Source organism: Peromyscus californicus, unplaced genomic scaffold (assembly GCF_007827085.1).
Source record: "Peromyscus californicus insignis strain IS unplaced genomic scaffold, ASM782708v3 Scaffold_6__1_contigs__length_162567912, whole genome shotgun sequence".
Taxonomy (NCBI): domain Eukaryota; kingdom Metazoa; phylum Chordata; class Mammalia; order Rodentia; family Cricetidae; genus Peromyscus; species Peromyscus californicus.
The window spans coordinates 17,708,961-17,721,397 of record NW_026294584.1 but is presented as its reverse complement, the minus strand read 5'-3'; the positions used below and the strand labels follow the sequence as shown (position 1 = coordinate 17,721,397).

General features: G+C 42.0%; 1 protein-coding gene across 2 annotated transcripts in view; it reads left to right on the top strand.

Moving 5' to 3' along the window:
- Pex1 (peroxisomal biogenesis factor 1) overlaps nucleotides 1-12,437 on the top strand; it is a 42,944-nt gene that overhangs the window by 27,935 nt on the left and 2,572 nt on the right. Inside the window, exons 14-22 of one of the 2 annotated variants that reach the window (XM_052719499.1) lie at nucleotides 1,282-1,471; nucleotides 1,759-1,925; nucleotides 2,618-2,752; nucleotides 5,103-5,167; nucleotides 7,261-7,403; nucleotides 7,482-7,585; nucleotides 8,341-8,517; nucleotides 10,383-10,613; nucleotides 12,143-12,340. In XM_052719499.1, the coding sequence (XP_052575459.1) occupies nucleotides 1,282-1,471; nucleotides 1,759-1,925; nucleotides 2,618-2,752; nucleotides 5,103-5,167; nucleotides 7,261-7,403; nucleotides 7,482-7,585; nucleotides 8,341-8,517; nucleotides 10,383-10,613; nucleotides 12,143-12,340 (1,410 nt within the window). The remainder of the gene's footprint in view (nucleotides 1-1,281; nucleotides 1,472-1,758; nucleotides 1,926-2,617; nucleotides 2,753-5,102; nucleotides 5,168-7,260; nucleotides 7,404-7,481; nucleotides 7,586-8,340; nucleotides 8,518-10,382; nucleotides 10,614-12,142; nucleotides 12,341-12,437) is intronic. The other variant, XM_052719500.1, reaches the window with a different exon arrangement.

Sequence of the window (12,437 nt, the reverse complement as noted above, 5' to 3'; positions counted from 1 at the left end):
TTATTGAAAAGCAGAAGTATTTACCTGTTATTCTGTGTCACAGAGGGCTGAGCTCTGTGGTAAAGAACTCACAGTGGTGAAGAGCTTGCCTAGCATGTGCAAAAACCCTGGGTTCAGTCCTCAGCACCAAAAAAGAAAAGAAAGAACAGTGATTTTGGTTGTCTGAGTTAGGGTAACCATTGCTGTGATGAAACACCATGACCAAAAGCAGCTTGAAGAGGAAAAGGTTTATTGTGCTCACAGTTTCATATGACAGTTCATTGTCAAAAGTAGTGAGGGCAGGAATTCAAACAGGGCAGGAACCTGCAGGCAGGAGCTGATGCAGAGGCCATGGAGGGGTGCTGCTTGCTGGCTTGCTTCTGTGGCTTACTCAGCCTGCTTTCTTATAGAACCCAGGACTACCAGCCCAGGGATGGCACCACCCACCAAGGGCTGGGGCCTCCCCATCAATCAGTAATTAAGAAAATGCACAACAGGGGGCTGGAGAGATGGCTCAGAGGTTAAGAACACTGGCTATTCTTCCAGAGGTCCTGAGTTCAATTCCCAGCAACCACATGGTGGCTCACAACCATCTGTAATGAAATCTGGTGTCCTCTTCTGGCGTGCAGGCATACATGCAGGCAGAACACTGTATACAAAATAAATGAAACTTTTGAAAAAAAAAGAAGATGCACAACAGACTTATCTACATTTCTAAAATGTTATAACAAAAACCAAACAAACAAAAAAAACCTCTTAAGAGCCAGATGTTACCTAAAATGCTCCTTATTGGAGAAAGAAGTGGCAATCTTGTATCAGTGTGTTTTTAGACAACTTACTGAGGAATTTCTGCTTGAAGTCTAATTTTAGACCATACACAGAAATACAACCTCCGGTAGGATCATGGCAGAGCAAAGGGTTACTTATGATTCTGAAGGGAAAGGCTGGAGCCAACCCTGATATCTAATTACTGTTAGCTTCAGCTTAACAATTAGAGGACTCTTGATCACATCCGGTGGGTATGGGAGTACATGGTCAGGCAGCCGGGAGCTGCACATGCTCGGAGTGACAGAATTACCTGCCAGAGTGCTTGGGGCACAACAGCAGACTGTACCATGTAGTGTGGGGGTTGGCAGTCTGTACCATTTCAGTTTCTGTAAATGCACTCCGTGATGTTTACATACCGATGAAATTGCCTGGGGAGGCATTTCTCGGATCATATTCCCATTGCTAGGTGACATACAACTGGTGAAATGTACCACTGGAAAATTAATAATCTGAATTTTGTGTTTTTTTCCCAAGGAACAAAGATTTGAGATTCTGTATAACGTCGTGAAAAATAAACTGGGCTGCGGTATAAACAAGTCCCCTGACTTGGACCTGCAGTGCATAGCTAAAGAAACCCAAGGGTTTGTGGCTAGAGACTTGACTGTCCTCGTGGACAGAGCCACACACTCTCACCTCTCTCGTCAGCACGTCTCCACCAGGGAAGGTATCTGTACCCCAAACCCCAAACTTCTTTCTGTTGTGGGAATGGGGGCATAGCAGAGCAAGAATTACATGCTTCTGCTTCATAAAGTATTTGAGTAGAAATCTGGCATTTCCAGCCAGTATTACAGCATATTTTAAAAATGAATTGGGCTTGGAGATGCATGTCTTTAGTCCCATCACGTAGGAGGCAGAGGCAAACTGATCTCTGAGTTTGAGGCTAGCCAGCACTACCTAGTGAGAGTTAAAAATTAAAAAAAAAAAAAATTTTTTTTTTCTTATTTTGAACAGAATTGACTTTAACAACATCAGACTTCCAAAAGGCTCTCCATGGGTTTCTTCCTGCTTCTCTGAGAAATGTCAACCTGCATAAACCTAGAGACCTGGGCTGGGACAAGATTGGTGGATTACATGACGTTCGGCAGATACTTATGGATACTATCCAGTTACCAGCCAAGGTAAGGTCAAATACACACACACACACACACACACACACACACACACACACACACACACACCCCAAGTCCTAATGGCCAGAAGAAACCTGACCCACTGGCTATGGCTTTATTTGTTAGCTTATACACTTTCCCTTTGATTGACAAGGATTTACTGAGTTACCAAAGAAATGGGATTTTCTAACTACTTGATATTTTCTCTGCCTGTAACACAAATCCATTTTGATGTGAGTATCTTAATTCTGTTTTGCGTAAGTACTCGGGTTTGCTAAAGCAAACTCTTTGACTCAGTACCGGAATGCACACAGCTATCACAATTTAACCACGCAAGTGCTCTCTGCTGGTTGGAAGACTGTGCCTTTGGCCTTGGTTTTCCTAACACAGTACTTTTCTTACACTCTAAGAAGAAAGAGTGGTTTAGTCCAGTAGCTCAGTGGTTGTGCCTTGCCTGGCTCAGTCACAGCCCTGGTTACAGTCTTCAGCAAAGTGGAAGGAGGTGTAATGCCCTGACAGACACTTTATATAGATGCACTCGATGGACATCGTTGATTATTTCCAATAGGAATTTCCTTCCCTGCTCTTGTGTTATTATTAATAAAGGAGGTAGCAGTTATTACCATCCAAATACTTTCTGTATACTACTCTTCAGTCTTTGTTTAGATTTCCGCTCTTTGTCATATTTTAATATTTTTCAGTACCCGGAATTGTTTGCAAACTTGCCCATACGACAGAGGACTGGAATATTGCTTTATGGTCCCCCAGGGACAGGAAAAACGTTACTTGCTGGGGTGGTTGCAAGAGAGAGCGGAATGAATTTCATTAGTGTCAAGGTATGTGTGCACTTGCCTGCCTTGTCTTGCTGTTGTTTTTCCAGACTGTTTCTCTGTGTAGTCCTGGCTGTCCTGGGGCTCGCGCTGTAGACCAGGCTGGACTTGAACTCACAGAGAGCCTCCTGCCTCTGCCTTCTTAGTGCTGGGATTGCATGTGCAACCACCACCTGGCCTTTCTTTGTCTTTTTAATTGAGGCAAACACAACATTCAGTTAGCCCTTTGAAAGTGCAAAATTCGTTGGCATTGTTTTGTACTTACAGAACTGGGAGCCTACAACCTCCTGTTTTCAAAGCTGTTTCATTCTGTTCCCAAGACCTCTCATTCCTTAGCAGCCATTAATCTTATTTCTGTGTCTATGTATTTGCCTTTTCTTAATATTTTGTATGCAAAAAATCAGGTAATATGTGATTTTTGTGTCCAGCTTCCTTCACTTAGTAAGCTTCAAGTTGTCGCGTGCATTGATACCTTAATCTTTTCTGTACCTGGCACGTCCCATTGCTTACCTGTACCACATTTTGCTTACACACTGATTATCACTGGTAAACTCTGCATCGTTTCTGCCATCAGGCTCTAATGCACATATTTTAACATTAAATTATTAATTTTGTGTCTATGTGGGCTCACATGTGCCAGGTGAGCATGTCAGGGACAGCCTGTAGGAACTGGTTCTCTCGTGGCACCATGTGGTTCCGTGGACAAACTCAAGTTGCCAGACTTGGTGGCTTGTGCCCTCTGAGCTGCCTCTGGAGTATTCTGTCTACCAGGCTTTCATGGATAATGTTGTTCTCAACATCCATGGCAAGTTTTCTATAGATGTATGTTCTCATTCCTTTTGGTATGTAATGAGTCTCAGGGTGATTCCTGCTTAACTTACTCAGCAACCACCATATTTTTTTCTCCCACCACAGCCGACCTTGCCAATTCCAATTATGTTTCATGATTGTGGATTAATCTCCTGTTTGGAAAGCTGGGAGAGAAGAGCGATGCACTTATTGGTTTATAGCTGTAAGAAATTGAGTGCTGATCACCTCTCTTTCTGAGTGGCTTTCATGTTCTTGCTTAAGGCAAATCACCATCTGTGAATAGAATTTATGTAAATATTAAAAGGAGAAGCAAATTGTACTTAAGGGAGACGAGACCTATGAGAGTAGAGGGCAGCTGACTGCCTTTTCCCTCCCTAGTGCACACGAAGTCTACAGAGTTTGTAAATATAAAGCAAGCGCACTAACCAAGGTCAGCCAGGGGGATGCTCACAGTCTGCCTCTAGCCTACCATCATGTCCTTGGACTTAGTCTCAAGACCTCAGCATTAGCAGTTTACTAAAGACTGATTGATTCTGAAGGAAAACAATTCTATTGTAGTCATACTCAAAACTGACTTAGAACCTGAAATCCAGGTTGGTCATTTGGAATTGGGTTTGCCTGCCCCGCTGAGTCATGCTTCTGTTTGAACCGGGCAGACAGGCAATGGTGGTGCTAACAGTGTAAGGAAGGAGAAGGTGGAAACTTCGCCAGCTGTCTTCCTCTCTTCTGGATTTCTTCCAGCCCCTGCTGCCTTCCTAAATGTTTTTTAGATTAATGCTTGTCCATACATATTGTTCCATTAGGAAGATCTTTGGCAGGTACTGTTTTGTTTTTATTTTTTAAACCTACTCAGTTTTAAATGTGATCCTAATTTAAGGAAAGATGACTCGTTATCAAATTTGCTATATGTAACAACATTTGTTTTGAAAGTTTTTTGCAGCTGACTTTCAGGAAAGAAATTTTATTTTTCACCTCCTATATAGACAAATTGACTTCAGTAATTGAAGATGCTAAATAGAGTGAATTATATCTCTGTACGGTTTAGGAGGCTCGCACGGATTTGCTCAATGCAGTTTGTCCCTTTTGATCTATGCAATCCTTCACTAAACACTTCCCGTGCTTAGCTAACTGCACTGTTTGGGCAATAGAGACTCAGCAGGGGTCAGAACTTGGTGTTCGACCTTTACTTTCTACTAGTGGAAAGAGACACTAACTAGACAGCCGGCATAAAAGCCACTGCTGGGCAGTAAGGAGCATGGAGTAGCTGGTCACACACAGTGTTGTCAGGTGAAGCTCAAGAAGAGAGAGAGACATGTTGACAAAGACCTAAAGGAAATAATGCCACAGGCCACAAGAACACCTAGGACAATGTTCTAGGCAGAGGAAGCCGAGGGCAGGGAGCCATTGTGACTCTTACCCCAGCACAGTTCATTGTGAGACACATTCAACCTTAAACGTTCTGTAACTCATTATGCTTAATCCAAACCCAAAGTTGTGTTTGTTTTTAATTAATTTCATCTCAGCCTGCTTTTCTTTTACCTTCTAGGGACCAGAGTTACTCAGCAAATATATTGGAGCAAGTGAACAAGCTGTTCGAGATGTTTTCATGAGGTGGTTTGTATGAATGTTTGAAGTAACTGGCTGTTATGGTTTATTAATCTTGGTCTGGGCCTTAGTTTTTGAAGAACTGGTATTTCAAACCTGTGGTTTATGTGAATTACTAACAAAGCAAATGACAAGGGTGTCATTTCAGCAAATACTACCTAAAATATGTATCTCCAATATTAAATTTTGGAGATTATTTTTATTTACAATAGTAATATTCCTAAAAGTAGAATCATAAGTACTTGTTCAAAGAAAGATCAGACTAGTCCATCCGTCTGTCTGCCCTTCCTTCCTTCTTTCCTTCCTTCCTTCCTTCCTTCCTTCCTTTCCTTTCTTCCTTTCTTTCTTTCAAGACCAGATCTCACTATGTAGCACAGACTAGCCTTGAACTCATGGTCCTTCTGCCTCAGCCTCCTAATCCTGGGATTGGAAGTGTGTATCACCACATTTTTCTTTCAGATTAGATTCTTATATGAAGCAAATAATTATTCCTTATATACTCCTATTCTTTTAAGTTCTAAGTTCTTTTTTCTCCCAGTTCCTAACATATATATCTCTTCGAAGACAACACACCCTATATCCAGTTTCATTAATGCTCGTGTTACTGAATGTACATAAGATCACGTATTAATACAGAAGATAATACTTAAAGTTGAAAATTATTATTCAAATGTAACAGAATCATGGAAAATTTTTAAAGAAAATTTTACATTGTTGTAGTCTTCTAAAAATTTTGTTGCAGCTGGGCGGTGGTGGTGTATGCGTTTAATCCTAGTACTTGGAAGGCAGAGGCAGGAGGATCTCTGTGAGTCAAGGCCAACCTGGTCTACAGAGTGAATTCCAGGACAGCCAAAAGACCAAAAAACACATTGTAATTGTTGCACAGTATACAACTAAGAGACTATACATAGTAAAATATGAATATAATTTGAAAAAAAATAATAAAGTAAACGTTTGCCGGGCAGTGGTGGCACACCTTTAATCCCAGCACTTGGGAGGCAGAGCCAGGTGTATCTCTGTGAGTTCGAAGCCAGCCTGGTCTACAAAGTGAGTTCCAGGACAGGCTCCAAAACTACACAGAGAAACCCTGTCTGGAAAAAAAAAATAAGAAAAGAAGGTAAAGGTTTATGTATTTATTATGCAGTTTAAGAAATAAAGCCTTATAAGAGGGGGCATTATTAAAGTCCATGACTATTGACAAAAGGTTAAATTAGCAAAGAACATATTGTAGTCCTAAATATTTTGTATCTAATAATACAAGGGGTTTTTTTTAGAGTGTTCCTACAAAACAATGCAGAAATAATGAGCTTGCCATCTTGGAACAGGTTGAATGATTAAACAGGCATTTTCCAGAAGCAGAAGCCAGTGAGCACACATAAAAATGGCCACTGTGGGGCTACAGAATTGCCCAGTGGTTCCAAGAGCTCGCTGCTCTTCCAGAGAACCTGGGCTTGGTTCTGAGCACCCACATGGGCTGACTTGCAAATGCCTTTAACTCCAACTCCAAGGGATCTGACATCCTCTTCTGGTATCTGAGGACACATGCACACACATTTCACACACACACACACACACACACACACACACACACACACACACACACACATTAAAAAATACAAATCTTTTTTTTAAATGGCTAGCCACGATAAGAACCTATTGACTACGATTTGGGTTTTAGGTTCTTACTTATCCAGAAGCATGAACTTCTAAACAAACATTTTAAGCTCTCAAGAGTCAATTTAGAGAGAAGATGGGAGGTAAATATGATCAAAGTACCTTGTGTACATAGATGAAATTAACAGATAATTAATAATGTAATACAAATAAGTAATACTACTGTGAGCAAAAAACTCAGTTTAAATTTTATTATCCTGAAAATAAGGATAATTGCATTTACCATGCTTTCTTAAGGGTTAGTTGTGAAGATTAGGATAAATATGTACACATACCTGTGCTGTGTTATATATTATAGTCTAAGCTCTGTGTGTGTGTGTGTGTGTGTGTGTGTGTATGTGTGTGTGTCTGTGTCTGTGTGGGGAGAGTTTGTGAACTCTGAAGCCCTGGTAAAATGCAGAATGTTTGTGTTCTTTTTTTCCCAGAGCACAGGCTGCAAAGCCCTGCATTCTTTTCTTTGATGAGTTTGAATCCATTGCTCCTCGAAGAGGTCACGACAACACAGGGGTTACAGACCGAGTGGTTAACCAGCTGCTGACACAGTTAGATGGAGTGGAAGGCTTGGAGGGTAAGTCACTGTTAACACAAAGACACACTGTAAAGAGAAGTTACTAAATGGTCGTTCTAAAGTGTTCTTTCCCCTCAGGTGTCTATGTGCTGGCTGCTACTAGTCGTCCTGACTTGATTGATCCTGCCCTGTTGCGGCCTGGCCGACTAGATAAATGTGTATACTGCCCTCCTCCAGACCAGGTGACAACGTCATATTCATTGTCCCAAACCCAGCAGACCAGAGGCCACACTCTTTGCTTGTGAGCTTTCCTTTGGCCAGGCAGTAGCAATTGTCCTTGGAAGACAACTTTGCAGGCAAAGGCTTTGTTTACTGTTTACTCACAGCATAATAGGCCCTGAGTCAGGTGTCCAGGAACGGCTGTGCTGGCCAGTAGGAGAAAATCAGCAAGCCTAAAAAGAACTGTTCAGCACATCCTCTGCTTTCAAATCTCCCACTCTCCTATCCTGTGAGAAACCTCTGATTCAGAATCCAGCAAGTGGGACAGTGAGCATGTGGCCAGGTCACATGGAGGAAGGTGTTTCAACTGTTCTTGTCATGTTCTGCCAACCCTTGCTCCCAGATGTAGAAAGTAGTAAATAAATGAATGAAAGAAAGGGGCTGAAAGATCAAAGAATATGGTCCATGTGCTTGTTTATTAATATTCTCCTTTGTTGGCACACTTGGCTAGATCTAGGAAATAACCAGAGTATGAGTGTGAAATTGTTCACACTGAATAGTTACAGATACTGGTTTCCATCCATTTTCCTACCTGTGCCTCCTTTTAGGGACACAGTTCTAAGAAGGACAGATACTGTACTTCTAGTACATTTTCTAAACTGTTTGGAAAGCTTGTTAGATGTGTCCAGTCAATTTATGAAGAAAGTTTTAAGAGTCACAATTTACAGCAACACTTCATTGTTTTGTGTGTCTAGTCAGTGAATTTTTCTTCCTTCAGGTGTCGCGTCTTGAGATTTTAAATGCCCTCAGTGACTCTCTACCCCTGGCAGATGACGTGGACCTTCAGCACGTGGCATCAGTAACCGAGTCCTTCACCGGAGCGGATCTGAAAGCACTGCTGTATAACGCGCAGCTAGAGGCCTTGCAGGGCAGGCTGCTGCCCGGAGGGCTCCATGTGAGTTCCCTGGGAAGGCTGTTAGGGCTTTCAGCGAAGGGGAGAGCAGTTCAGGGCCAAACTCTACAGGAGCTTTAATCTGCCTATTGTAAATGTTCCAAAATTAGATGTAGGATTTGCAGAGAATTTTAATTATGAAGATTTGGTATCTGTTTTCTTAACATTACCATAATATTAACAAACCATTTGGTATTAGAAAGATATTATTTAGAGTGGGCTAGCATGAATTCATAGAAATAGAAAAATAACTAAGGTTTTCAGCTATTTTATGCCAATGACTGGTTACTATTTTTGAAGATCAAATTGTATCAGCTAGCCACTGGCAGTCTCCTGTGATGAAACATGTGGCCTTACCTCACGTCCTCATCATTCTTCAACAACTTCCTTACTTCCTGATACAAGATGATCTTTGTTTATCTTGTGTTTTCTATATCCAAGTCCTAGAACCAGTGTTTTCTCTAATGATGGCATTTTGTTTTTTAATTATTACAGAAGATGATTTACTACATTAGAGACTTTGCCTATATTTTCTAGGAAGCTTTTCTGTATATTTCCCTCCACCAATTTTGGAAATTTCTGTAGGTTCTAAATTTCTTAAATAGTTCCAAACCAAGTACGTGTGTGTGTGTGTGTGTGTGTGTGTGTGTGTGTGTGTGTGTGTGTGTGTTGGGGGGATGTACATGTACATGTGTGTACATGTGCACTCATGCACATGGAAGTCAGTGAGCACCTTGGATGGCATGCCTCAAGCATCCTCCCCCTTCTGAGACAGGGTCTCTCACTGTGGGTAGGCTGGCTGGCCAGGGAGCATCTAGGTCACACTGTCCCCACCACCCAGCACTGTGATGACAATCCCACACCACTGTGCCCAGGTATTTATATAGGTTCTGAGGGTTAAATTCAGGGCCTCATGCTTGCCCAGCACTTTACCTACTGAATTATCCCCACAGCCTCCAGGTCAGGCTTTTGCTATTTATTTTAGGAAGCCATTATGGTGAGTGTTTGTTTATCTTTGTTTTCTCTGTGGTACTAGGGATTGAACTAGGACCCAACACATGCGAGGCAAACTCTGTACCACTAAGCTCCATCCCCAGCCCTGCCTGAAGGTTTCTTCTTTCTCAACCCCTTTTCATATGACTGCTTTACAAGTATATATGTGTACATCTCCACTCTATAATATGGTTGATATAAATCATTTCATAATAAAACTGAAAATGAGTGAAAGGCAGATGGAGAAGTAAAACCCGGATTCTGAGTTCTCGCTTTGTTATCATTGGGAAAGTTGGTGGATTTTCTTTTTTTTTTTTTTAATTATTTATTATGTATACAGTGCACATTTCCCTGCAGGCCAGAAGAGGGCACCAGATCTCATTACAGGTGGTTGTGAGCCACCATATGGTTGCTGGGAATTGAACTCAGGACCTTTGGAAGAGCAAGTGGTGCTCTTAACCTCTGAGCCCTCTCTCCAGCCCCAGTTGGTGGATTTTCTACACACTTTATCTTAATCTTCCCTTATTGTAGTAGTTACACTTGTGTTGTGTAGGGCTGGGCAATATCTCAGTTGGGAGCATGCCTAGCATGCACAAAGTTCTGGATTCATTCCCCAGCACCAGGTAAACCAGGCATGCTGGTGCACACCTGGAGTCCCAAGAATCATAAAATCAAGGTCATCCTAAGTTACATAGCAAATAGAAGGCCAGCATGGGTTCCATGAACCCTTGTCTCATAAAACATTGTTATTGTGTACCTTGAATTCATAGAGGATTGAGAGCTTGCTGAGAAGTGTACACCTCCCTGTGCTGTTCTATGGAGTGACATCTACTGCTATTTCTAGTTACAACTGGCCTTCTTTCTGTATAATTTAGGATGGAGGCTCCAGCTCTGACAGCGACCTAAGCCTGTCTTCAATGGTCTTTCTTAACCACAGTAGTGGTTCCGACGACTCAGCTGGGGATGGAGAATGTGGCTTAGATCAGTCCCTTGTTTCTCTTGAGATGTCTGAGATCCTTCCAGATGAATCAAAATTCAACATGTACCGGCTCTACTTTGGAAGCTCATATGAATCAGAACTTGGAAATGGAACCTCTTCTGACTTGGTATGTTGTGTATTCGTCATTGCGTGGCTCCGATATGTAAAGATATGTGTTGATGGGATGTTGGACTGGGATTATCTCCTAACCAGCCCCACAGAGTCTTTCTGGTTGGTTGGTTTGCAATAAAAATAGTCTTGTTTACTTAATTATGCCAATTAGTCCTTTTTAGTCCTTGTTAAGCTTTTAAACAGGAGCAGGAGCAAGGGGGTTGGTTCTGCGGGGCCCGGGTATGGCTCCCTTTGTGGTCTTTTGGGTATTTCTCTTCTCGTGAGTGATCTTAAACCCTTTTTATTCTGAGAGCTATTTAATAGTAAATGTAAACTTTATTGTCATGAAGTACTTCTAAATATTAGGAAATTTGCTGCAAATAATTCCTGACATTAAAAATGCTACCTATCTGTGATTCTTCTTATGGAAAACATGAAAAGAAGTAATAATATGTATCAACAAGGAAACTATCTAGTTTAAATGTGGGCAACATATTGTTTTTCCTATTTAGTTAAAATATATACCCACTCAAATTAATGGTGGCTTACTATTACTTTTTTAATATATAACATTTTTACATGAATGGTTACTTTTTTAGTATATTTGCTTTACTAATTCAGGTTTCTAAAAATGTAAAAATACCTACTTTTATTCCTAGGAAGTAAGGTCTTGGTTGTTGTTTTAATATATAGAATTTAACTTCTCTAGCAATATCGGGGCACTTAACAGAACTATTCCCTAGGCACTAAGAGAAGGGCTAGGGAGATGGCGGCTGGTGATGCACTGGACTCAGAACCACCCGTGAGTTCTGATTCCCAGGGCCATGGAGATAACTGCACACAGTGACACGTGTCTGTAATTCCGGCCTGGGGGGCATAGACAGGAGATCCCTGAGGTGTGCTAGCCAGCCAGTGTAGACATCACTGAGCTCCAGGTCAGAGTGTGTCTCCGATTATAAGGAGCAAAGCTGCTGAAAGGCACCTGACGCTGACTCCGGCCTCCACCCTCCCCACACACTCACACAGAAAACTGTGCACAAGGCTCGCGTTGAACCTGTCCTTGGCCCTCAGTGTAATAGGCTTAAATGGCTAAATAGTAAAAGAACCCTCTGTGTGGTGGCTGCTGGTTTTGTTTTGTCCTGGAGGTTCTACACCATAGTGTCAGTGGACCTTGCTTTATAGAATAGCATCTTTTAAACTTGCTTAACTTTAGTTATTAACATAGAAACTTACCCAAGTGAAGGTTTTTGCTTGAGGGATGTGGCCCCTGACGGTCTGCCTGTGCTCCAGGATGGCCTGATGCACATCCTAGCAGCACCAAGTAGACATGAAGTTGGAAGGGGAAAGTGGTGAGGGATATGGAAGAGGGGAGGCCAAGGAGTGGATGGATCTGGTCAAAATACAGATGCATGTGTGAAATTCTCAAACAGTAACTGTTAAAAAGGAAACGGGTTTTCATTTTCTCTGGTGAGCATGGCTCTCTTTCTTCTCCCTCCCTCCTCACCCATCTGTCTCCCTTCGGTCTTTGCTGCACCCATCCTACAGAGCTCACAGTGTCCCTCCGCACCAAGCTCCGTGACTCAGGACTTACCTGCACCTCCTGGAAAAGACCCATCGTTTACACAGCATCCTGTGTTCAGGACACCTTCCCAAGAAGGCTACCAAGACCTCACTCAGGAGCAGAGAGACCAGCTGAGGGCAGAGATCAGTGTCATCAAAGGCAGATACCGGAGCCAAAGTGGAGTATGACCTTTTCCTTTCAGAACCGTTAACCCTTTTAAAGTCGCTTTCCCCCTTTGACATGTATTCCTTTGCATTTTAACTGAGCCATATTTACAAG